General features: G+C 44.1%; 1 protein-coding gene across 1 annotated transcript in view; it reads right to left on the bottom strand.

The window, feature by feature from the left end:
- Positions 1–24,790, bottom strand: part of LOC141108510 (uncharacterized) — an 83,531-nt gene that overhangs the window by 36,885 nt on the left and 21,856 nt on the right. Inside the window, exons 2-6 of the mRNA XM_073600181.1 lie at positions 22,926–23,206; positions 18,953–19,126; positions 16,509–16,666; positions 14,069–14,267; positions 9,131–9,227 (exon numbers count right to left, since the gene is read on the bottom strand). Of these exons, the coding sequence (XP_073456282.1) occupies positions 9,131–9,227; positions 14,069–14,267; positions 16,509–16,666; positions 18,953–19,126; positions 22,926–23,206 (909 nt within the window). The remainder of the gene's footprint in view (positions 1–9,130; positions 9,228–14,068; positions 14,268–16,508; positions 16,667–18,952; positions 19,127–22,925; positions 23,207–24,790) is intronic.

The following is a 24,790-nucleotide window of genomic DNA, read 5'->3' as shown; positions in this document are numbered from 1 at the left end:
CTCTTCCACCCATTTTCAGCATCTCAGCACACCCCTTTTTGGGGCTTTCCCATACCCACTGATGTGCCCTGTCTCCCAAACCCGAGTTCAGCATTCTCAGAACCATGAAGCTCCTGGCTCACTCCTCTGTCCAGCAGTTACCCAACCAGTTGTGAGACTTTTCTTGCCCTTTTTAGCAGTCACTTCCCCCATCAGTTCCCATCTCCACACCCTTTTTACCAGTCACTTCCTATCGCCCCACCCCAAGTTGCAGGTCCCCTTATGGTGCCAACCAATGTCACCCATATCATCAGCCTCATACTTGGGCAGGTAGGTCATTTTCTTTACCCAATTTTTGAATCAAATCAAGCCGGTACTGGGATTTGAACTCACAACCCCACGTTAACACAGCCTGTGCTTTTGCCACTGCGCCACCTCTGTAGGTACTTACAATAGGGAAGAAAAAATGGGGCCTTGTCAGACATCCTAACTACTTACTCTCAAAGGGATTTTATTACACCATAGATCACTCCATAAAGAGGACCTGTCATGGCCTTTGCGTTCGCAAGAGTTGTTGTTCATCCCTTATGATAGGAATGCAGTTGATCAAAAAAAAAAATCTCCAAAAAGGAACAGTTTACATAAGAAATACATTTTAAAGTGCTCAAATGAGAACGCATACTTAAGTCACGTACACGGATGTAAATGGTAATCGCACCACACATAACAAAACTAGCAGACGGCAGGGATTCAAACTCATGACCCCACGTTAAAACTTCAGGCACTTTACCCACTGCGCCACCGCTGTAGGTACTTACAATAGTTAAGAAATAACGGAGCCTTGTCAGACATCCTAACTCCATACTCTCAAAGGGATTTTATTACACCCTAGATCTCTCCATAAAGAGGACCTGTCATGGCCCATGCTTTCGCAAGAGTTGTTGTTCATCTCTTATGATAGGAATGCAGTTGATAATAAAAAAAACCTCCATAGGAACAGTTTAAATAAGAAATACATTTTAAAGTGCTCAAATGAGAATGCATACTTAAGTCACGTACACGGATGTAAATGGTAATCATGGAAAAGTTTACTTGAAGTAAAAATGACTCAACTCTTCACTTTCATATTCAGTAGAGCCGGACAAGGGTTGAACCTTTGTGGGCCTTTTTTGAGGTCCAAGATCTTGGTGGCTACCTCTGACTTGACCATGTGAAAAACTTCCTGCTTCCCATTTGGAATTTTTTTTTTATCTGTATGCTCCTGTTAAGAAGCTACTAGGACACTGGTGGAATGGAAATGGCACTGAAGGAAGGGATGAAATGGAGAGCCAGTAGTGTAGATCAGAACTTTAATAGAGAAGAAAAACACAGGTAATAGTCAAGGTGGTCTGTTCTGTAGAAGAAAGTGAAACCAAGTTTAGGGTTGTAGCAGTAAACTAAGCCGGTTTCCGACAGAATCAGGTTTCGAGAGTTCCAGTCTACACCTTGTTGCTCCATCAAAGCCTTTTTGTCCTAAAGTGGCCCTCCACCAAAAAAGTGGAAGCTCTGTCTGGACACCTGCATATATTCTGATCAACAAATTGCATCTTCACCCTGGGTATTCTACAACTTCAAACAGCCAATGCATAATAATAATAATAATAATAATAGATAATACTATACCTACACATGTGTACGGATATAGCTGGATCATCTGCAACACATGTCAAACACAAGAACCACAGGCCAAATCCGGCCCCCCAGGGCCTTGTAATGTGGCCCTCACATGCAGTTTTGCAGCCAGAATTCCATTCCGCCACCTCTGGCTCTCCCCCTCCCCGCTGTCACTTGTCAACACTGAAGCCTTCTGTGTTTGCAAGGGACAGCTTTGCTCTCAGAGACTCCCAGATCTAACAGTTCCCTTCACACACTAACAGCAGGGACAGATCTCCAGAATATGAGAGGGAGAACAATCTTCTTGCAAGGAGAGATAGGGCCCTGAACTCTGCACAGCACACCCCTGAGCTCTGCGTGCTGTACACTGCATACTCCTGAACTCTGCACACCGCATACTCCTGAACAGGGCTTTTTTTCTCAGACAATAGGTGCAGGAACTCCCCCTTTCCGAGTCACCCCTTTTCTTCGCCCCTACCCACCTCACAGTACCGTCCCTTTTAGACAATCTAGAACCAAGTATCATTTTGAGGTGCTAAGTAATTTGTATGGAATTTGGTAAAGATATCAAGAAAAGCAGTAAAATTGATCCCCTGCAGCCAGCAACAATAGATCCCCCTAACAACAATGGACCAACCACAACAAAATTTCCCCGCCAGCAACAATAGACTCCCAGCAGCATCAACAGATCTCCGCACACCCAGCATTAATAGTCTGTCTGGCTGCCATCAGCAATAGACCCCTCCCCCAACAGTAGATCTCTTTCAGCAACAACTGACCCCCCAGCAACATAAGACCCCCCCCCCCAGCAACAATAGGTCCCCCACCAGCAACAATCGACCTCCCCAATTTGTATGACATTTGGTAATGATATCAAGAAAAGCAGCAACCCATTTTTGTTTTTCCTCCACCCCTATCCGCACACCCCCCCTTTCCCCTTTCCACAAACACTTTGCTCTTCCTTGCCCACCATTCCCTTATCTGCACCCCCCCCCCCAATCCTCTTCTCAGTCTTTCCACAAGCACCCCCCCCCCCCCACTTTCTGCATTTCCTTATCTACCCCCCCCCCCCCACTTGAACCCCTACTCGCCCAAATTCCCTTCTACCCGTCCCTTTTAGACAATATAGAACCAATTATTTTGAGGTAATTTGTATGGCATTTGGTAATGATATCAAGAAAAGCAGTAAAATAGATTCCCTGCAGCAATAGATTAGGAGGTGGGCTATTTAGGGACAAACCACAAGGGAGGTTCCCCTCCCTCGACCCATTTTTGTCATTCCTCCACCCCTAACCCCACACCCCCCCCTTTCCCGTCCTTGCCCACCATTCCTTTATCTACACCCCCCTCCTTGAACCCCTCCCCCCCCCCCAATCCTCTTCTCAGTCTTTCCAGAAGCAGTTTCCCCCCCACTTTCTGCATTCCCTTATCTACCGCCCACCCCCTTGAACCCCTGTTCCCCCCAATTCCCTTCTTTCCACAAGCTCTTCCTTGCCCACTGCACCCCACTTTCAGCATTCCCTTATCTACCCTTGCTCTTGAGACTCCTTCACCCCAATCCCTCTCCCCCATCCATTTTCAGCATCCCCCCTATCCTGCACTCCTTTTTTGGGGCCCTCCCATACCCACTGATGTGCCCTGTCTCCCAAACCCCAGTTCAGCATTCTCCCAACCATGCAGCTTCTGGCCCACTCCTCTGTCCAGCAGTTACCCAACCAATTGTGAGACTTTGCTTGCCCTTTTTACCAGTCACTTCCCCCATCAGTTCCCATCTCCACACCCTTTTTACCAGTCACTTCCTATCACCCCACCCCAAGTTGCAGGTCCCCTTATGGTGCCAACCAATGTCACCCATATCATCAGCCTCATACTTGGGCAGGTAGGTCATTTAATTTTTGAATCAAATCATGCCGGTACTGGGATTTGAACTCACAACCCCTCTCCCTGGAGGGAAACTATCCGAAAGGCAGCCATTCATGTGGACTCTGGCTCTCGGATCAGCATAGAGCATGCGGAGCCAGGTCATGAACCCAGAACCAAATCCAAACCTGGAAAGAACCCCCCAGAGGTAGCCCCACTCCACCGAATCAAATGCTTTTTCAGCATCAAGGGAGGTCACCACGCCTGCCGATTCAGAATCGGCCCTGGCCATGTGTGTGAAAAGTCTCTTAATATTAATGTCCGTGCCTCTCCCAGACATAAACCCAGTTTGGTCCAGGTGGACTAATGCTAGTATAACTGTGCTCAGCCTGTTGGCCAGAACTTCGGCCAACAGTTTCGCATCCACATTTATCAATGAGATAGGATGGTATGAGGAGCATAGGGAGGGGTCCTTTCCAGGCTTAGGAATCACCACCACTACCGCGTCGCTCAGGGAGGGCGGGAGTTCCTCTTTCGTTTGTGCCTCTAGCAACATAGTGTGCAGTCTGACAGCTAGTTCCTTGGCATACTGCTTGTAAAATTCAACCGGTATACCGTCCGGGCCTGGAGTCTTGCCCGATTGGATTGTTTTAAGCGCCTTCAAAATTTCCACTATCGTAATGGGTGCGCCAAGCGCGTCATGGTATTTCCAGGTCAGAACTGGAAAGTCAGTGGGATCTAGGTAGGAGGCCAGTTCATAAGGAGTGTAAAGAATCTCTCCACTATGGCCCTGTATGTGAGATACACAAATCCCCCGCCTGCTCCTGTGATAGCCAAGCCAGCAGTTTCCCCGACCTCTCTCCCTGCTCAAAAATACGGTGCGATTGGGCTAGCATTCGTTTCTGAGTGAGAGAGGTACGAATTCGCAGCACCTCCCCAGTCAGAGACTGTAATTTGACATAGCCCTGGGGATCCCTTGATCTAACAAATCTTGCTTCCTGCAGGCCCGCCTGCCTTTCTGCACTGTGCAGTTCAGCCCTCCTTTCCCTATGTACTTTGGCAATAATGGACTGATATTGTCCCCGCGTGTAGGCTTTAAAAGAGTCCCATACTACCAGCGCGGGTGCCGACCCCAGGTTAGTCACCCAGAACTCCCGAAGTGCCTCCCTGAACTGTCCATCCACCGCCTCATCTGACACCCAGAACCTGGAGAGCCTCCACAATGTGGCCTCCGGGGGCCCGAGGACAGGTCCATGATCAGCAGCAGCGGTGCATGGTCAGATATACCCCTAGGGAGTATTTTAATTTCTGTGGCTCTAGGCAAGGCCGCTCTTCCAGCATAAGCCAGGTCAATCCTAGAGAAGGAGCAGTGAGATGCAGAGTGACAGGTGTAGGCCCAAGTTTGAGGATGCCTCCATCGCCACACATCTGTCAGGCCTTATGTCTCCGCCCATTCCTCCAGACCTGAGTGCGAACTACCACTTGCAGACAGACATTCTATCCATGTCAGGATCAGGGACCAGGTGGAGATTTTTGAGGTGATCTGATTCAAAAGAGACAAAGATGCTGGGGGAGGCAAATATAAATCCGCTACAACCCATTTCATTGAACAGACTTGAGCGTGAACGAGCACATATCTGCCCTCCGAGTCCAGCACTAAATCCAGTAGTCTAAAGGGGATAGATTTATGTACCAGTATGCCAACGCCCCTTGCAAAATTAGAGTACGTGGAGTGGTAATGGTATCCAATCTAGGGCTTTTTAAGGGCCATAGTTCTACTGCCCACTAAGTGAGTCTTTTGTAGAATACAAATATGGGGGTTATAGGCATTAATGAACTGAAACACCAGAGACCTCTTGACCGGGGAGTTCAGACCCCTGGTGTTCCAGGACAAAATGTTAAGGTTCGGCATGATCAACTATCTAGTTAGCATTAAGAGGATTAGAAGGGTGCAGCCACCCTGGGACTACCTGCAGGACTCGGAGGAGACAGTAAAAACAAAAATGCAATGCTGACATTTGTAGTGCAATAAAGAGAGATGACATTAGCATATCTTTTTTACACAGACAAACAAAAACCATATAACAGCCTCGCTGGGGCAATCTTTCCCACCCCCCTCCCCATCCAACCCCCTAGAACTGAGGCGGGTATCCAACCCAAACATAATCAGCTCGCCGGCTGCAAAGGGGGGTCCTGTGCAAGTGGCGATCCCCACCACTCCGGACAGTATCTGGGGGGGTCAAGGAGAAAGATGAGCGGCTCTTCAACGGCCGAGACATCCGCCACTTGTGAAAATGCACTGCCTGGACCCAGAGGTCAGAGGGAGACTTCGAGGGCAAATAAAAAGTCCCAGCAGTAAAGGGAAATAAGAATCCATCGGTGCATTGGTATGTCCGGTAGACTTCCTGCAACCCTGAGGAAAAGAGGGATATGGAAGAATAACAAAACAAGCGGTTGCAGGGATCTCCTGGCCTTGTCTTTGCCAGGGGCACTTTCTTAGCCACACCAGAGGGGCGAACCCACTTACATGGTGCATTCGGCCCCAAACATGTGTACTTGGCACAACAGGTGCAACTGCAACAGGCAGTGATCTAGTAGTTACTTCCAAGGGGCTGTGCTGGAAGAATTGACAGGCCGAGGCCCAAACCTATGACATCTCTAGGGGTGTTAACAGGTACTCAAGTACTATTCCCCTGATCAGCGGTCCCGGGGTAGCGAGTCCAGCCAGGCGGAGGCCTCCCTGGGAGAGTTGAAAAAGGGGGGTCGACTCTTCATCCTGAACCCACAGATGAGCAGGAAAGAGGACACTGTAGCGAATATTGTGCGCCCTCATAGCTGCCTTGACATGGTCAAACGATTTTCTAAGCTTCTAGGTTTCCATAGAATAATCAGGAAAAATCATCAGATTGTTATTCTGATAACGCAGGTCTCCTACCCCTCTGGATGCACGGAGAATCTCGTCTCTGTCCCTGAAGTTAAGGAGGCGTAGAATGAAGGTTTGCGCGGGGGGGGGGGGGGCTCCCGGAGGCCTCAGCCAGGCCCACTATGCGGAGATTGTTGTGTCTGTTTCTATTTTCAGCATCCTCCGCTCCGTACTCCAGGGCCATCACTTTAGTTTGAAGCGTGTGGAGTGCTGCGCCATGGTCAGCAATGGTGTCTTCACTGTTGCTAACTCTCTGCTCAGTATCTGCCACTCTGGTGCAGAGTTTATCCATATCCTGCCTCAGGAGACCCACATCCATCTGCACTGCTTCAATTTTGGCTGTGAGGGTGGATTGGCAGGTGGCTATGGCCTAAAAACTATAAAAAATAGGCGCTGTTCACTGTTAAAATAATAGTAAAACATCTCACCACAAGGGAAAAACTGCGTTACAAATCTGAATAAATTCGTGAAAAAACGGTGAAAAAGTATACTTCAATACGTATAATCCCATAAAATGGTATATATATATCCACGAATATGACTGAGGCTACCAATAAACATACGAACTACTTATAGTAAAAAACTAAAATATATACAGAAAATAGAAATGAAAAATAAATTAAAATATACAAGAATAACGAAAAAAAAAAAAAATTTATGTATATTAAAGGAGTGCCCTGAAAAACAATAAGTGATAAACAATCCAAATGGTGTTATACCAATTATGTGTTTTGGAATCTAAATTGTGATCATGCAAAAAGTGAAACAAAAAATTCTTTGTAAAAATTGTTTTGTGCATTTAAAATCTGAAATTGTGATCACATACCAAGTTAAGCAATGGTAAAAAAATAAAAAATATTAGAAAATCTAAAAAACAGCGATGATAGTCCGTGCATACAAAATTAAAAAAATTCCAAAAAAATGTCCGTGCATACAAAAAAATTACAAAAGTATCAAAAGTGTGATGCATATATCAAAAAAATAGTCCTGTGTATATAAAAAATCCTTGTGCAGAAATCTGATCATCCCAAGTGGTTCTGGATGTATCTGTTGAGATTGGTGTGAACCGTCCTATATGGAACCCCCACTAGTGTCCCCACTCACCGGAACGCCCAACCCCTGCAGGGGTAATAGGCACATAGACGTGAATCCGATGGTCCAAGCGATCGATGTCCCCTTCACCGACTTCTCTCCACTTGTGTCACCAATGTGATCTTAATGGCATCCACCAGGATAAAATTCCAAGTGGCCACGCCTTACGCGTTTCGTCATCAAGACGTCATCTGAGGCGCCAAATGCACAAAAAATTTTTTACAAAGAATTTTTTGTTTCACTTTTTGCATGATCACAATTTAGATTCCAAAACACATAATTGGTATAACACCATTTGGATTGTTTATCACTTATTGTTTTTCAGGGCACTCCTTTAATATACATACATTTTTTTTATTTTTTGTTTTTTTTCGTTATTCTTGTATATTTTAATTTATTTTTCATTTCTATTTTCTGTATATATTTTAGTTTTTTACTATAAGTAGTTTGTATGTTTATTGGTAGCCTCAGTCATATTCGTGGATATATATATACCATTTTATGGGATTATACGTATTGAAGTATACTTTTTCACCGTTTTTTCACGAATTTATTTACTCAGATTTGTAACACAGTTTTTCCCTTGTGGTGAGAGGTTTTACTATTATTTTAACAGTGAACAGCGCCAATCCCCTATTTTTTTTATAGTTTATAGCATTTGGACTTCACCTAGGTGTTTTCCTTTTCTGGGGGGGGCTGCAGTTCGTATTGGTGTCTGTCCTGAGCGCGGAATACTAATATATAGGTGGCTGTGGCCGTCATCATTTCTGCTAGCCAGGGGGGTCTGGAGTCGGCCGACTCCATTGGGCTTATTTGTGAAGCCCTGTGAAGACTGCAGGTGGCACGGTGTTCCTCCGCTTCCTCTAAGACTGCCTGGGGGCTCCCCTGGGTCGGTGGGAATTTAATCCGCTTACCCTTGCTAACCGCCATTCCTGATTTCCTGCCCTTATTCAGGTGTCCCCAAGCCCACCCATAAGGCCTCGTGCAGGCAGGGAGTGCTGCGGAATGCCACGTGTGGATGACGGAGCTAGTGGATCGACTCCGATTGCGGCAGGAATGCAGGGATCCGCTTCTGCCAGCGGTCAGAAGTGAGCTGTACAAGCTCTGTGGGTGAGAGAAGAGCCATAGGAGGCACAGTGGATAGATTTTATCCAAACCTTTACCTTTACCTTTATCACCTTTAAGCGCTGCTTCAACCTATGAATTACATACATGCTTTTTATCAGTAATAGTTTATTATAGCAGCAGCTCACATATTTCATTTATTTATTGTTTTAAAGTGTCATTTGTCCAGAAGCGCTGGATCAGCTGTCTGTTTGCTTTTAATGCTTATTTTTATATTGCAATGCTGATTAAAAAATAAAACTGGTATTCCGCCTTTATTTTCAACCTAGGTCAACAATTGAAAAGTTCTGAAGCTAGTTGATAAGCATAGCAGCTAGTATTTTTTAGAGAAGGTCATCAATGGCCACCACAAAATTTCTGGGTTTATATTCACTGCAAATAATCAAAAAACACACCACAAAAAACAAACACACTTTATTGCTCACACCAGCCACTTTCATTTACTCCTCAACCTACATTAAAATGAAATATTACATGCTTTAGGAACAAGGAACTCACCGTCTGATCATAACTAGGGTGGGTATTGCCCAAGATATAGGAACAGATCGTCCTCTCCACATAGACATTAGCAGTAACCAGTGTAAACAGGACCAGCCTGTGGAAAGAGCATCACATCAGGAACCAATATATCCAGCAACAGAAAATCTATCATTAAAAATGATGACTCCACATAGAATGGAGTGGAGGAGTGGAGCAAGAACAGCATGCAGAGACCACCATGTGGCCCATCCCACCACGTTAAGGCACAATTTTGCTCATGCAGGTCAAAAGGGACAGTCTCTCTGAAAAAGCATCTATAACCCCCCATATATTCTCCTTACCTGCGATCCCTAGTGGATGCTAAAAACCGGCTGTGTTGACATCACTCCTGTAGACATGCGACAGTGCCAAGGCCTAGCAATTGGCTGCTGGGCTGGGGAACCATCATAAGGAAGCAGATCAAACGCCCCCCATTACCAGGAAGCAGTGCTTGCACTGGAGGGGGAGGTGGGATGCTTGGCAGGAGGAGCAGCTGCCCTGGGTGCAGAGTCTTTATGTACTGGGGGGCAACGTCATGAGGCTGCAACCTCGTAGAACATATTTAACTGAGCTGAGAGCATATACTCAGCCTGCCCATCCTTTACTGACATGTCTTGCTGTCAGGGGCTGCCTTACCTAACTTTAGGAGCTCAAGTGGAGGCGAAGCGATGTCTCCAATGGTTAGGTCCATTGTCTGCACAAGTGGGATGGAGGTGCAGTCCACTGACACTCTGGGGATGCAGGCTGCCCAAATTTATTTTGCCCATTCTGTAGTATCATAGATCCCAGCTGCAGAAGACTATTGGGGGGCCCCCAGATCAGGTAAAAATTTAGCCCAGTTTACCAGCTTCGCCATGGGCACTGGATGACCTTGTCACTACACTACCCAAAAGAGCCAGGTATTTTCATCAGCTGCAGAGCAGAAGAGAACTGCTGGGAGGAACTGTTAAGCCCTATATATATGGGTTGGGGTGCCCTTTGCAGAGACACAGTCATTTTGGCCTTCAACGTAGAATTCCAGCCAAAGCTTTATAGTCTACTTTTGGATAAGAGTGAGAAAGGATTAGGTCTTTATGCTTTTTTTACTCTGTATGCCTTTTAAGGAGATTTACCCCCACTGTTTGTCCTGATGATCACTGCCACAATGAGAAAGAGGGAAAGGGGATGCAAAATGTCATAGCTCTCCCTGGAAATAGGCCCCTTTTACACAAGCTGTCCGATCAGGTCTGCCTGTCAGTTTTTCAGACGGACCTGATCAAACCCTCCAGTCTCTTCTATGGAGTGGCGGATGTCATGATACCCACCGCCATCCGATCCGGTCCGCCAAAAACAGACGGATGGTGGTCCTATTGTCCGGCGGATCGGATGGAAAAGAACAGGTGGTCTGTTAATAGCCCCATAGAGGAGAGCGGGACTGTGTCCATGTCCACTCTGCTATGCAGTCTGCAGAGAGATCCCCTCTGAGTAAGCGAATTCCGCTTAGCAGAGGCACCCGTGTGAAAAGGGGCCTAAGACAGCTGTCAGGGAGAGAATATTCTCTCATTGAGATTTTCACTTGCTTCCTATTCTGTCTCTGGGGCAGGAAGTGCAGGGAATCTCACAAATTGGTCTAAAGACAAATATGTAAAAATTAGAACAGTAACAGAACAGAATAACAGAAGTAAATATACTTCAACGTTTAAACAAGGGGTAAAGGGGACACCTCTAAAAAGTGTATCAAGCCCAAAGAAAGTATAATATTGCATCAGTCCTTATGGAGGTGGCTGCATTAGTCCCCCCCCTTTTATTTTACCTGGTAATACTGGCAACACCACTTCATGTTCCTGGGTGGCTACATTGACTCATATCCATAGAAGAGGCCATGGTTGCCACCCAGGCTGGAGTATGAATATATTCCTTGTTTCATCTCCTTTACATAGGGGATTGGGGAGGGGGAGATTAGTAGTTTACAGAAGAAAGGTAAGATTGCTTTTACTTCTAATGCAACTCCTAGGAAAAGACAGTAATGCTGCATTTTTGGCAGAATCAACAGGTCTTTTGCTTGCTTAAAATTTTTTTGGCCTGAAGAAATTAAAACCAATACAGCCACCACAGATTGGACAAGGACTTTCTGAATGATGTTAACACTCTTCTCCAAGCATTCCACTAATCAATTACCAGTAACTTTTTTCATTAACAACATTATGTGAAGGGTATTTACATGCAATACCTTTATAAGCAGGCAGGACTGCAGCAGATTTTGTGGTCAGAATAGTGAAAGTGGGTTGGTTGCAGTTAGTATGGGTTATAGCAAACCAATATCATGTGTAGCACCCACCTAAATACAGTATCTCACAAAAGTGAGTACACCCCTCACATTTTTATAAACATTTTATTATATCTTTTCATGTGACAACACTGAAGAAATTACACTTTGCTACAATGTAAAGTAGTGTGTGTACAGCTTGTATAACAGTGTAAATGTGCTGTCCCCTCAAAATAACTCAACACACAGCCATTAATGTCTAAACCGCTGGCAACAAAAGTGAGAACACCCCTAAGTGAAAATGTCCAAATTGGGCCCAAAGTGTCAATATTTTGTGTGGCCATCATTATTTTCCAGCACTGCCCTAAGCCTCTTGGGCATGGAATTCACCAGAGCTTCACAGGTTGCCACTGGAGTCCTCTTCCATTCCTCCATGACGACATTACAGAGCTGTTAGATGTTAGAGACCTTGCGCTCCTCCACCTTTCATTTGAGGATGCCCCACAGATGCTCAATAGGGTTTAGGTCTGGAGACATGCTTGGCCAGTCCATCACCTTTACCCTCAGCTTCTTTAGCAAGGCAGTGGTCGTCTTGGAGGTGTGTTTGGGTATGTTATGTTGGAATACTGCCCTGCGGCCCAGTCTCTGAAGGGAGGGGATCATGCTCTGCTTCAGTATGTCACAGTACATGTTGGCATTCATGGTTCCCTCAATGAACTGTAGCTCCCCAGTGCCAGAAGCACTGAAGCAGCCCCAGTCCATGACACTCCCACCACCATGTTGGACTGTAGGCAAGACACACTTGTCTTTGTACTCCTCATCTGGTTGCCGCCACACACGCTTGACACCATCTGAACCAAATAAGTTTATCTTGGTCTCATCAGACCACAGGACATGGTTCCAGTAATCCATGTCCTTAGTCTGCTTGTCTTCAGCAAGCTGGTTGCGGGCTTTCTTGTGCATCATCTTTAGAAGAGGCCTCCTTCTGGGATGACAGCCATGCAGACCAATTTGATGCAGTGTGCGGCGTATGGTCAGAGCACTGACAGGCTGACCCCCCCACCCCTTCAACCTCTGCAGCAATGCTGGCAGCACTCATACATCTATTTTCCAAAGAGAACCTCTGGATATGACGCTGAGCACGTGCACTCAACTTCTTTGGTGGTCCATGGCTAGGCCTGTTCTGAGTGGAACATGTCCTATTAAATTGCTGTATGGTCTTGGCCACCGTGCTGCAGCTCAGTTTCAGGGTTTTGGCAATCTTCTTATAGCCTAGGCCATCTTTATGTACAGCAACAATTATTTTTTTCAGATCCTCAGAGAGTTCTTTGCTATGAGGTGCCATGTTGAACTCCCAGTGACAAGTGGGAGAGCGAGAACACCAAATTTACCACACCTGCTCCCCATTCACACCTGAGACATTGTAACACTAACGAGTCACATGACACCGGGGAGGGAAAATGACTAATGGGACCCAATTTGGACATTTTCACTTAGGGGTGTACTCACTTTTGTTGCCAGCGGTTTAGACATTAATGGCTGTGTGTTGAGTTATTTTGAGGGGACAGCAAATTTACACTGTTATACAAGCTGTACACTCACTACTTTACATTGTAGCAAAGTGTCATTTCTTCAGTGTTGTCACATGAAAAGATAAAATATTTACAAAAATGTGAGGGGTTTACTCACTTTTGTGAGATACTGTAGGTGCTAGGATTAGGTAAATTTAGTTTTGGCTCACTGTAACCAGTGAAGCCTTGTTGATTGTTCTGGCCTGTTCTATGTTTCAATGGCTGCAGAACTGACCGCTTCCCCCTGGTTGGTCCAAAAATGTTCTGGAAGTTAGTGGGCAAGAAGATTCTAATCAGCAGCTGAATATTCATACAGCTCTGGCCAATACTTGGGGAGAGGTGCCCAGACGGTAACTGGGAGTCTGTATAAATACTCAAGACTTCGAGCAGCCTGGTCTTTTTTCCTGAGGAGATCACAGCCTATGAGGGCTGTTGGCCTCCTAGGCCATTCTGCCATGCGCCTGTGGATTTGCGAAGCCTTCGTTGGGCTATCTAGCCTGGTACCACAGGGTGAAAGTGTCTTGAGGATATTGGAAGGAGGCAACCAATGTTTCCAAGGACATTTGTGAGTACAGCCTGGTGGCAGAGAACCTAGACAATGTGTGCTGTTGCCATCCCTCTTGTGCTAAAGTCAGTGTGTTTAAAGAGGACCTAGTGTCCTGAAGAGCTCAGTCTATTTAATGTTTAGTAAAAAGGACTCTGCTCGGACAGTCCAGAGAGAAAGAGTAATCTTAAGTTGCTACTACAAAGCCCAGTCCATTCTTTACTTGTGTAAGGACTTGGTTCCAAGTTCTGCAAGAAAAAGTTCAGTGTCTTCAAACTGTTACTAAGAGTCATTGGAGTATCCGACTATTAACTACCACCTGTCCAAGCATACCCCTAGACTGGTTATTGAGCCTGAAGAGTGACTGGGACTGTGCGTTTTGCTGCAAGGAAACTACTGGGAAAGGGATCTGGCCAATCTACTTAGCAGCTCCTACAGGGGTGATGCTACACATATACCGTAAAAAAGTTAAATGGAGGTACATTTGCAGCAGGTACTTAAAGTAATTGCTCCCCCTACTATTATGCAAAGAAGCACAGTCTTGGATGTGGACATACCTGGCACCGGAAGTTCTTTGGGTGGAGGTCAGCAAGAAGGCAGCAGCACAGCCCATCAGGTTGTACATGAAGGAGTAGAGTGTGTTGGATTCCCCTACAACAAACTGGTGAAGGTAGGTGATGCGGTTGAAGATTTCGGAGAACAGCAGGCGCTGCTCGCTGGCAGACTGCTGCATTTCCTCAAAAGCTTGCTTCACCCCTAATGCACAAAAGAGGAGATGATTTCACAATGCTGGAGAAAAGCACTAAAATGCATTTCAGAAAAAAGGGCTACAGTCAGACTACGAAATAGAAAAAATAAAATTATTATATGTAGATTATAAAAACGTATGTAGTGAAAACGTATTCATACCCCTTGACATTTTCCACATTTTGTCAGGTTACAGCCAATAACGTAAACGTGTTTTATTGGGATTTTATGTGATAGACCAACACAAAGTGGCACAAAATTGTGAAGTAGAAGGAAAATGATAAATGGTTTTCATCATTTTTTTACAAATAAATGTGTGAAAAGTGTGGCTGTGTGAAAAGTGTGGCGTGCATTTGTATTCAGCGCCCCCCCCTTTGAAGAAGAACAATCTTTTACAGCTGCAAGTCTTTTTGGGGATGGCTCACCATCTTAGTACATCTAGAGTGACATTTTTGCCCATTCTTCTTTCAAAAATATCTCAAGCTCTGTCATATTGGATGGAGAGCGTCTGTGAACAGCAATTTAAGTCGTGCCACAAATTTTCAATTGGATTTAGGTCTGGATAGTGACTGGGCCATTCTAACCCATGAATCTGCTTTGATTTGGTTTCTATTGTAGCTCTGGCTGTATTGTTTAGGGTCATTGTCCTGCTGGACGGTGAACCTCCGCCCCAATTTCAAGTCTTTTGCAGACACCAACATGTTTTCTTCTAAGATTGCCCTGTATTTGGCTCCATCCATCTTCCCATCAACTCTGACCAGCTTCCCTGCCCCTGCTGAAGAAAAGCATTCTCACAACATGATGCTGCCACCATGTTTCACGGTGGGGATGGTGTGTTCAGGGTGATGTACAGTGTTAGTTTTCCACCACACATAGCATTTTGCTTTTAGGCCAAAAAGTTAAATTTTGGTCTCATCTGACCAGAGCGCCTTCTTCCACACGTTTGCTGTGTCCCCCACATGGCTTCTTGCAAACTGCAAACGGGACTTCTTATGGCTTTCTTTCAACAATGGCTTTCTTTTTGCCACTCTTCCATTAAGGCCAGATTTGTTGAGAGCACGACTAATAGTTGTCCTGTGGACAGATTCTCCCACCTGATCTGTGGATCTCTGCAGCTCCTCCAGAGTTAACATGGGCCTCTTGGCTGCTTCTCTGATTATTGGTCTGCTTGCCCGGCAGGTCAGTTTAGATGGACGGCCGTGTCTTGGTAGGTTTGCGGTCTTGCCATACTCTTTCCATTTTCGGATGATGGATGGAACAGTGCTCCATGAGATGTTCCAAGCTTGGGATAGTTTTTTAGAACCTAACACTGCTTTTAAAACTTCTCTACAACCTTATCCCTAACCTGTCTGGTGTGTTCCTTGGACTTCATAATGCTGCTTGTTCACTAAGGTTCTCTAACAAACCTCTGAGGGCTTCACAGAAGAGCAGTGCTTATACCAAGATTAAGCAGATACACAGGTGGACTCTAGTTACTACTTAGGTGACTTCTGAAGGAAATTGGTTCCACTAGATTTTAGTTAGGGGTATCAGAGTAAAAAGAGGGCTGAATACAAATGCACACCACACTTTTCAGGTATTTGTAAAAAAATTTGAACATTTATTATTTTACAATTATGTGCCACTTTGTGTTGGTCTATCACGTAAAATCCCAATAAAATCCATTTAGGTTTTTGGTTGTAACATGACAACATTTGGAAAATGTCAAAAGGGGTATGAATACTTTTTCAAAGCACTGTACATTTGTTATGATATGCAAAGTCATGGCGCAGCAGTTTGATACCATTTAGGAATCCAGACAAACGATCATGTATTTACAAAGTATAGGATTCTCTGTATTTGACAAATTTGCTCATCACTTTCTTACTCAAACCTTGTCTGGGTTTCCAAACGTCTGCGCATGTTCCATTCCATGGTTTGTGGGGCTGGTAACATTACTGATCACAAGTAACAATCTGATAAGCCAATATCATAGTCAGCAGGTTGGAATTTTTGATTCTGGACAGCTCTGCTGATACAACCAAATAATCCCATCAATGGTGTGTATGTAGTTTATTTAAGTGCAGAGGCTTCCAGTGGCCCATGCAAACTCTGGGGATCAGGTGAAGATTGCAGGCAAAGACACTATGGAGAGGCTCCCAATGTTCCTATGAATATACCAAGATACATTTCTCTAGGGGCTAATTCCCACTTTCCATCTCTCGCTGAAACCCCACTGCATGCAAGTGCATTTTATACCCAGCGACTCACCAGTGGTGGATTCTTGCAGGGTTTGCTTCAGAAGGTTTCCAGTGCGTAAAATTTCCTCCTGAGACTGCAGAGTTGCATTTTGTGTCTGCATCATTTCTTCAGCCATTATATTTGTAGCTTCCAGTTGGCGAGCTACACTGTCAGAGTTGACGGTCAGCCTGAAGGCAGATAATATGTTCATATACTACAGAGAAGAATTCTGTTTAAAGCATAATTTTGGGACAGAAATGCCATTTCATTTTAAGTTTTGGGCAGGGAAGAAGACCAATTTCTTTCGCCCTGCAGGGTAAATAAATATCATGCCCCTTCTCCATGTTTGTAGTATGTTCAGTTTAGGTCAGTTTGCCAAAAAAAAAAAATTACGGTTAGTTTGTAGCAGTCAAACACATTTTAATGCAAGAGTTGTTAATCTAGACATGCATACAGCTGTCTCACTTCTGCACACCTGACTACCCTTCTAAATCTGGAAGTGACATTAAAAAGGTAGGGTGAGCCAATAGATTTATTTTAAGATCAAAAATAAAGTGGTCCCTATGCTCAAGTTAATTTTCAGAGTTGCCAAACCCTCCTCGTTTAGTAGCTGATAGAAAGGTGGTGGTAGGAGGTAGTAGCGGAAGAGGCCAGTTATTGATTAGGAAAGTGCAGTGCTTGATGTTTCTTGGGCACTCTGGTCCGGCCGCACCTGGAGTTTGCTGTCCAGTTCTGGGCACCAGTTCTCAGGAAGGATGTGCTGAAACTGGACAGAGTCCACAGAAGGGCAACAAAACTAATAAAGGGTCTGGAGGATCTTAGTTATGAGGATAGGTTACGAGCACTGAACTTATTCTCTCTGGACAAGAGACGCTTGAGAGGAGATATGATTTCAATGTACAAATACCATATTGTTGACCCCACAATAGATATAAAAGTGAATTTAATAAGACATGCGGCCATTCACTAAAACCAGAAGAAAAGCGGTTTAACCTTAAACTTCATAGAGAGTTCTTTACTGTAAGTGCAGTTAGGATGTGGAATTCTCTTCCACAGGCAGGGGTTTCAGTGGTAGGCATTTAATAAAATAAAAACTATTAGATAAGCACCTCAACGATGACAACATACAGGGATACACAATGTAATCCTGACATAAAATCACACACATAGGATTGGACTTGATGAACTTGTGTCTTTTTTCAACCTCGCCTACTGTGTGTAACTCCAAGGAGGTAACACAAAGTTAGCGAGCAGATGCCCAGGGTGCCTACTTTATAGAGCTACAGCCATCTTGTGAAGTGAGATGAAGTTGTCATAAAGGCCTCTTTTTAGACCTTCATTCATCAGTTCATCTTTTCTGAACAGCAGCTTTGCTAAAATTGGCCAATTGCTGAGTAATTCAACGTCAGTCAGCCTGGAGTGACTGACCAAATCAGCACGATCCATGGCACTTATTTCCCATCTAAGAAGGTCTTATTATCAGACAGATCAGGTGACAATCACCCTATGTCTTTGGGTACTCTGCTAAACTCCAGCTAAACTTTCATATAAAAGGGGAGAAGTTCCATCCCTGTCAAATTTTAGTTGCGGTGTCACACTCAACTAGTTTTTACCTCACTTTCTGTTGTGACACCAACACAGAAAGTGAGGAGTAATCTCTCCAGAGGGAAGAAAGATCAACAAACCCTGAATTTTTTATTTTTTTTTTTTTAAATAGAATGTGATTTTATTAAAGCTTTATACACTTTACTTGGCAAAATACACATTTTCTGGTACAGGTTAGTGTGTTGATTTTAAAACCTACCCTAGATTCCTCCATATGGAAATCCAATGCTCTGCCAATCCAACAAACCAAATATAATGAAGATAATCCTCTTCAGGCAACAACTTGTAGATATAACAGTCTAGAAACTACACTTTCTTCTTTAGCACCCACCAGGCTTAGCAGGAATAGGACTACTTTTTCTGAACCAACATGCCCTAGGGTGCAACAGAACCCTCAATGCTTTTTTGAAACCATAGTGCAATTTGACCTCTGATCAGTTTCCACCATACATTCCACATCCCTGACTTGTGAATGGACATTGTGCCTGAATGGCTCACTTCTAAATGACCTTACAAGCCATCACCATCATAAACTCTCACAGATCGTTTTTCTGATCCCTCTTCACTACCCCTCCATTGGAAGGATTTAAAATCAGTCCTAAGGGGCATCCTTATTCAGCAGGGTAGTAGGCTTAAAAAAAGAAAAACACCTAAACTACACACAATATTGCCTAGGGCTATCTTTTATCGTAACAGAATTACTACAATTATACAATCAGTCTACTCAATGTTGCAGAAACACGCCATCTTAAAAGATATTATGACTATATAGCAAGTCTGCCAGAGGTTTTGATAAATGATAGGGCTTCACGGGCACAACTGTATCCTGAAGAATTAATCATACCAGATCACAGTGCTGGGTCACATACCTGAGAATGATGTCCTGGGTCTTCTCCTGCCACAGCTCATTCTGTAGGTAGTAACAAATACTGTGAGCATGGGTAAAGAACTCTGTATAGGTGTTAAAAGCCACCGAATCCATACCACGTGTACAATGGCGGATAGTGCTGCGTTCTGTACAGGCTGGGTAGTCTCTCCCTGATCTGAAAGAAGATATATGTTCCTTGTAATAGCAGAATACTTGAAAAAAAAAAAAAGATTGAATATTAAACTAATAATAATAATAAATTATAAATAACTACTACTTTTTTTTGTAGGTTCAAAAATATACATTTTTTTTTGTTAGGAGCCTGTAAAGCATTGCTCCCATGATCAATAGATCGTGGGTGCAATGCCACAGACCTACAGACTGTCTGCCTATACCTCCAATCGGACATGGGACCAGCGAAGAAACCACCAGAGGGACCATATACAGGCTTTGTACCTTCTGGGCACTCAAAATCTTGAAACAGGTACAAGCCATACACAGCATAATGATCAATAAATTTGGTCTAACATGAACTTTATTGGTATAAATAATTGGTACACATCTCACATTCCAGAACGCCTCCAATTCTAGCCTCACCTTCATATTTTAGAGCTGGGATTCTCAACCAGGGTTCCGTCAGAGGTTGCTGGGGGTTCCTTGAGCAAAATGTGATTTCTGCCTCTCAGGTAGCCACTGACACCAATAATCGTTTTTTTTTAGCTGTCTGTAAGTGGGTAATTGTTACCAATGACTGCAATGCAAGAGGCATTCTTCTGACTGACCATCACACTAATGTACTGTGAGCTGTAAATTTATGATTAGCAGGGGTTCCCTAAAGCCAAAAAGTTACTCCAAGGGTTCCAAACACGAACAGACCGCTTCTGCCCCAACCTATAACTGGTGTCCAATGTGCCCCTGTACCTTTAAGGAGGATTGGGCTACCTCCAGGCCCCCCTGCCCCTTAGCTACCCATTAGAATGCATATGCTCCCACTGTGGAGACTCTCATAAATTTACAAGGGTTAGGACTGCAGGTAATACAGGGTGCTGTAAAGTGGCTCTGCAGCTTACGCAAGTGTTTGCAAATGTGTGCAGGCTAAACCCCTGTTTTTAGCGTATACTGTTGGACAGGTTAATTTGATGGGTAAGCAGGTTAATTTGACTGGTTGGTGAGTTGAGCTGGGAATTTTCTCTGGTTTTGTCTTACTTCAAGGGTTCCTCCACGTTAAAAAGGTTAAGAAAAAAAAAACAGTTCAATGCTTCTTAGATATACATTTAAAAGGAGAGGTTCACCTTTGTGTAATAAAAAAAAAAAAAAAAAACAATACACACACACACACACACACAACACAAACACCCCACAATAAATGCATATCTTTTTGCAGGTATAAAGAAAATGTGCATTTTTTTTTTTTAACTAGGAGCCTGCAATATGCATATCATGGGTGCAAAAAGAGAAAAAGGTTGAGCTATTTGAAAAAATTAATTTCCAAAAAAAAAAATCATACTGATATATATAATTCAAAGTCCATATGACATTACCTGAGTGAAAAAAAATTACCTAATAAACATCCAAAAACATTATACGATTGGAAAAAGTCCATATAAAAGGATTCATATAGTGCAAAAAATATATATAAATAATAAAACAATGTCTGCAAAGTCCACATAAAGAAAGTACCGAGTCCAATTCCAGAGTGAAGAGAGAAAGCGAAGATGAAAATTGAAGGTTTAAACTTCCACCACAACCTCCGGGGGAGCAAGGGATAGACCTCACCTTGGGGTGCACACCAAAAAATAGTGGAGACCTATACCACTATTAAAAATTGTCCACTATTATAAAATGTATGTCTTTTTCCCACACATAGCTTTATTTGGTGGTATTTGATTACCTCCGCGGTTTTTATTTTTTTGCGCTATAAAACAAAAAAGACCGACAATTTTGAAAATTTTTTTAAAAAAAAGTGTTTTGCTTTCTGCTATAAAACACATCCAAGAAAAATAAATAAAGTAAAAAATCAAATTTCTTTATCAGTTTAGATCAATATGTATTCTGCTACATATTTTTGGTTAAAAAAATCCCAACAAGCGTATATTGATTGGTTTGCGCAAAAGTTATAGGGTCTACAAAGTATGGAATATTTTTATAGAATATTTATTCATTTATTTTAGTAGTAATGGGGTGATCAGCGACTTATAGCGGGACTGCAACATTGCGGCGGACAAATTGGACACTAAGGAACCCGCAACATTAATACAGTGATTAATGCTAAATAATATGCACTGTCACTGCACTAATGGCTCTGGCAGCATCATTAACATCAGGGGCGATCAAAGGGTTAAAGGTGTTCCTAGGGAGTGCTTTCTAACTGTGGGGGGGTGTGCTTGTACTGTAAGAGGACAGAGATCTGTGTTCCTGCTTAACACAAGATCTCGGTCTTCTCCCTTGTCACAGAACGGCAATCTACCTTGTTTACATAGACAGACCGCCGTTCTGTCTGCCTCGATTGGCTCCTGCTGTGTCACAGCGGGAGCTGGTTGCCAGCGTCACATGTGCCCCAGACCCAGACCTTGTCAAGTAAAAAAAAATATACATTTTTTTTTCTGATTTTGTCAAATTGTTCCTCTGTTTAACCCCTTAAAGTGATTGTAAACCTTCGTTTTTTTGTTTTTTTTAAATAACAAACATATCATATTTACCTCCACTGTGCAGTTCGTTTTGAACAGAGTGGCCCCGAACCTCATCTTCTGGGGTCTCCTGGTGGCTCTTGCGGCTCCTCCCCACATCAGATAACCCCCTAGGAGAAGCGCTCAGCCTGGGGGTTACCTTGCGGGCACGCTCCCGAGTCCAGCATTTGCATGCATAGGCACAGAATGCCGGACTCGGCCCCGCCCCCCGCGTCATTGGATTTGATCAACAGCAGTGGAAGCCAATGGCTGCGCTGCTATCAATCTATCTAATCAAGACCCGAGAACTCCAGGCAGAGAGGTAGAGCGCATCTCCGCCGAGGGAACGAACGGGCTCAGGTGAGTTCACTGGGGAGGGGGGGTGCCGGTGTTCTGCCGAGAAAGTTCCTCTCGGCGGATAAGGACCCCCCTCTACTGCGCAGGCGCAGCGCCTGCGCAGTAGTAGCCGGCGGAAATAGCCGAAGCGAAACAGAGAAGAAATCAGATGTACACGGCGCCTGTAAGAGGGCCCCTCGCGGGCTCGTTTCGCTCACCACGTTTCGGGCACGGCCTCGCTGCGCTCGGCACTTTTTTATTCTCCTTCTAGGTCCACTTGGATAGTGGGGCTTGAACATGGACCCAGGGCGCAGGCGCCGTGTACAGCTGATTGAAGATTTTCTTCTTCGGCTATTTTCGGCGGCTCCTAGTCATTCGTACTGCGCAAGCGCAACGCTTGCGCAGTACAGGGGGGTCCTTATCCGCCGAGGGAACTTTCTCGGCAAGACACCGGTCACTGTCAGAAGGTGAAAAAGCACAAGGTTTACATCCCCTTTAATTTACACTAATCGGCCTTATTATCTCCTAATTCTCCTTCTCCATTTAATTATTATTTTCCTGCTGTTTTTTTGTTTTCCTTTCTTTAACACATTACATTATTTTTCATTACACTTCTTTAAATTTGATTGAAGCAAAGGAGAAAGAAAGAAAGAAAGAAAGAAAGAAAGAAAGAAAGAAAGAAAGAAAGAAAGAAAGAAAGAAAGAAAGAAAGAAAGAAAGAAAGAAAGAAAGAAAGAAAGAAAGAAAGAAAGAAAGAAAGAAAGAAAGAAAGAAAGAAAGAAAGAAAGAAAGAAAGAAAGAAAGAAAGAAAGAAAGAAAGAAAGAAAGAAAGAAAGAAAGAAAGAATCATAATCTTCATTCTAAGCAAAAAAACCACGAGGCTCATTTTTTCCAGAATCATGCGGCTCTAATACACATGTATAAGTCTTGGAATTTTAAACACATCTACTTTATTTATAGATGGGTCTTTACCTTTCTAGATGGCAGTGAGTGAATGCCAGAGCGATGCGGCTTTGCTCCTCTTCATTCAACTGCTTGCAGCCCACATCTACCCTGTGCAGGGCTCTACGCCAGCAGTCTCCATAGCGGGGGTGCTGAGCAAAGTTCTGAAGAGCCAGCAGCTGGGTCTTCCCCTTCTCCATGACGCTGGCATCTGGATCACTCCTGACACTCCACAGAAAAAAGGCTGACAATACCAGGATTTTTATGTGACCCGCATTAGCCATTGTTTCCTGGTTATCACAAACAGCCACCTCAAGTGTAAAAAAAAGAAAAAAAAAAAAAAAAAAAGTTAACCAAAGCTTGACCCTGAGACCCTACATTTAAATCTGTGTGCCAGAGTCATAGCTATGTGTGAAGAAAACCCCTAGTAAAAATGTTAAAGCCCAGCTCTGAGCTAAATGTTTTTAATTTACCGTTCTCACCTTCAATCCAGAGCCATCTCCCAAAAACCATCTTATTTTACCACAAGATGTTCCCAGGCTTATGGCTGAACGATGTCCAAAATTACACAACACAGAAGACCAATGACTCTACAGTGAATGTAGAGTATCCTGGCCCTGCCCTATGAAGGGAGTCATTGTGGTGCCCTTCATTTACAGTAGGGGTCTCCAAACTTTCTAAACAAAGTGCCAGTTTGCTGTCCTTCATACCTTAGGGGGGCCAGACTGTAACCAACGAGAATAGAAAATTCCCCACATCTGTGGGAGTAAACAATTTCTCAGGCTTGGTGGTCAGTTGGAGTACAAATTACTTAGTACCTGTGTTCTATAGAAGGAATAGTGACCCTTTGGTATTGTTGGTACTGGTAGGAGGGATAGTGTTCCATCCTTTGTGTCAGCAGGAGTACTAGTACCCCATCAGTGGTGTCAGTAAAAAGAATAGTGCCCCATTGTTGGTGTCAGTGGTAGGCATTATGCCCCACTGTTGGTGTCAGTGGAAGGAATGGTGCCTTATTATTGGTATCAGTGGAAGGAATGGTGCCTTATCATTGGAATGAATGGTGCTTTTTTATCAGTGGGAAGAATAGTGCCCTAAGGGCTGGATAAAGGCAAGCAAAGGGCCACATCTGGTCCCCGGGCCGCTGTTTAGAGACCACTGATTTACAGTAAACCGGTGCAGAGTGGCATGCATCCTATATGAATGACCAGCAAAGAGGAGAGTCAATGATGAAGGGGACCCTGCAGGTTTGCATTACCGGGCTTAAGCCTTCAGAACAGGCCAGTACAAAAAATAAAACAAGGAAAAAAGAAAACCCCCCGCAGTGGTGACTACAAGGAGTCGGTAATCAATTTTGAGGGAATGGGGGAAGGTCAGAGGCCATATTTGGGCTTTCAGGGACCACCTAGCTCTTATGCATCCACCTAGCAGAAAAGGGGGGGGGGGGTCTTGCTTTCAAAACAATCATATAGGAGGTACACAAACTGAATACATTTATTGTATACAAACCTATTTTCTATCTGCTACAGCTACGTAGCCAGACAGTGCTGGGTCCCCCTTGACCCCGGAACAGATGCAGTCTGCTATGGCTTTAGTCAGTCCCTTGGTCTATGCCTCTTCCTTCAACATCATTGATTGAAAGCACAAATTTCACAGGGCTTTTTTCCAGGTTTGGACCTGCAAGGCCTAGAGGTGAAATGTATCAGAAAGGCTGTTTTGTAGGTTCCCTTGCTGTCCACATGCTTCACATATGTGCCCATGGGTGGTTGAGGTTTCTGCACGGAGAGCACAGTAATTGCACACTCCCAGCACAGTAACTGAGCTGTCGAAATAGCTTCCATGCTCCAGTAATGATAGGCAATCACGGTGGTCACATGAGTCGGTGGTCTACATGCTCC

The sequence above is a fragment of the Aquarana catesbeiana genome, linkage group LG09 (assembly GCF_042186555.1).
Source record: "Aquarana catesbeiana isolate 2022-GZ linkage group LG09, ASM4218655v1, whole genome shotgun sequence".
NCBI lineage: Eukaryota > Metazoa > Chordata > Amphibia > Anura > Ranidae > Aquarana > Aquarana catesbeiana.
Note: the sequence above shows the minus strand (reverse complement) of the source record. Positions and strands in the feature narration are given on the sequence as shown.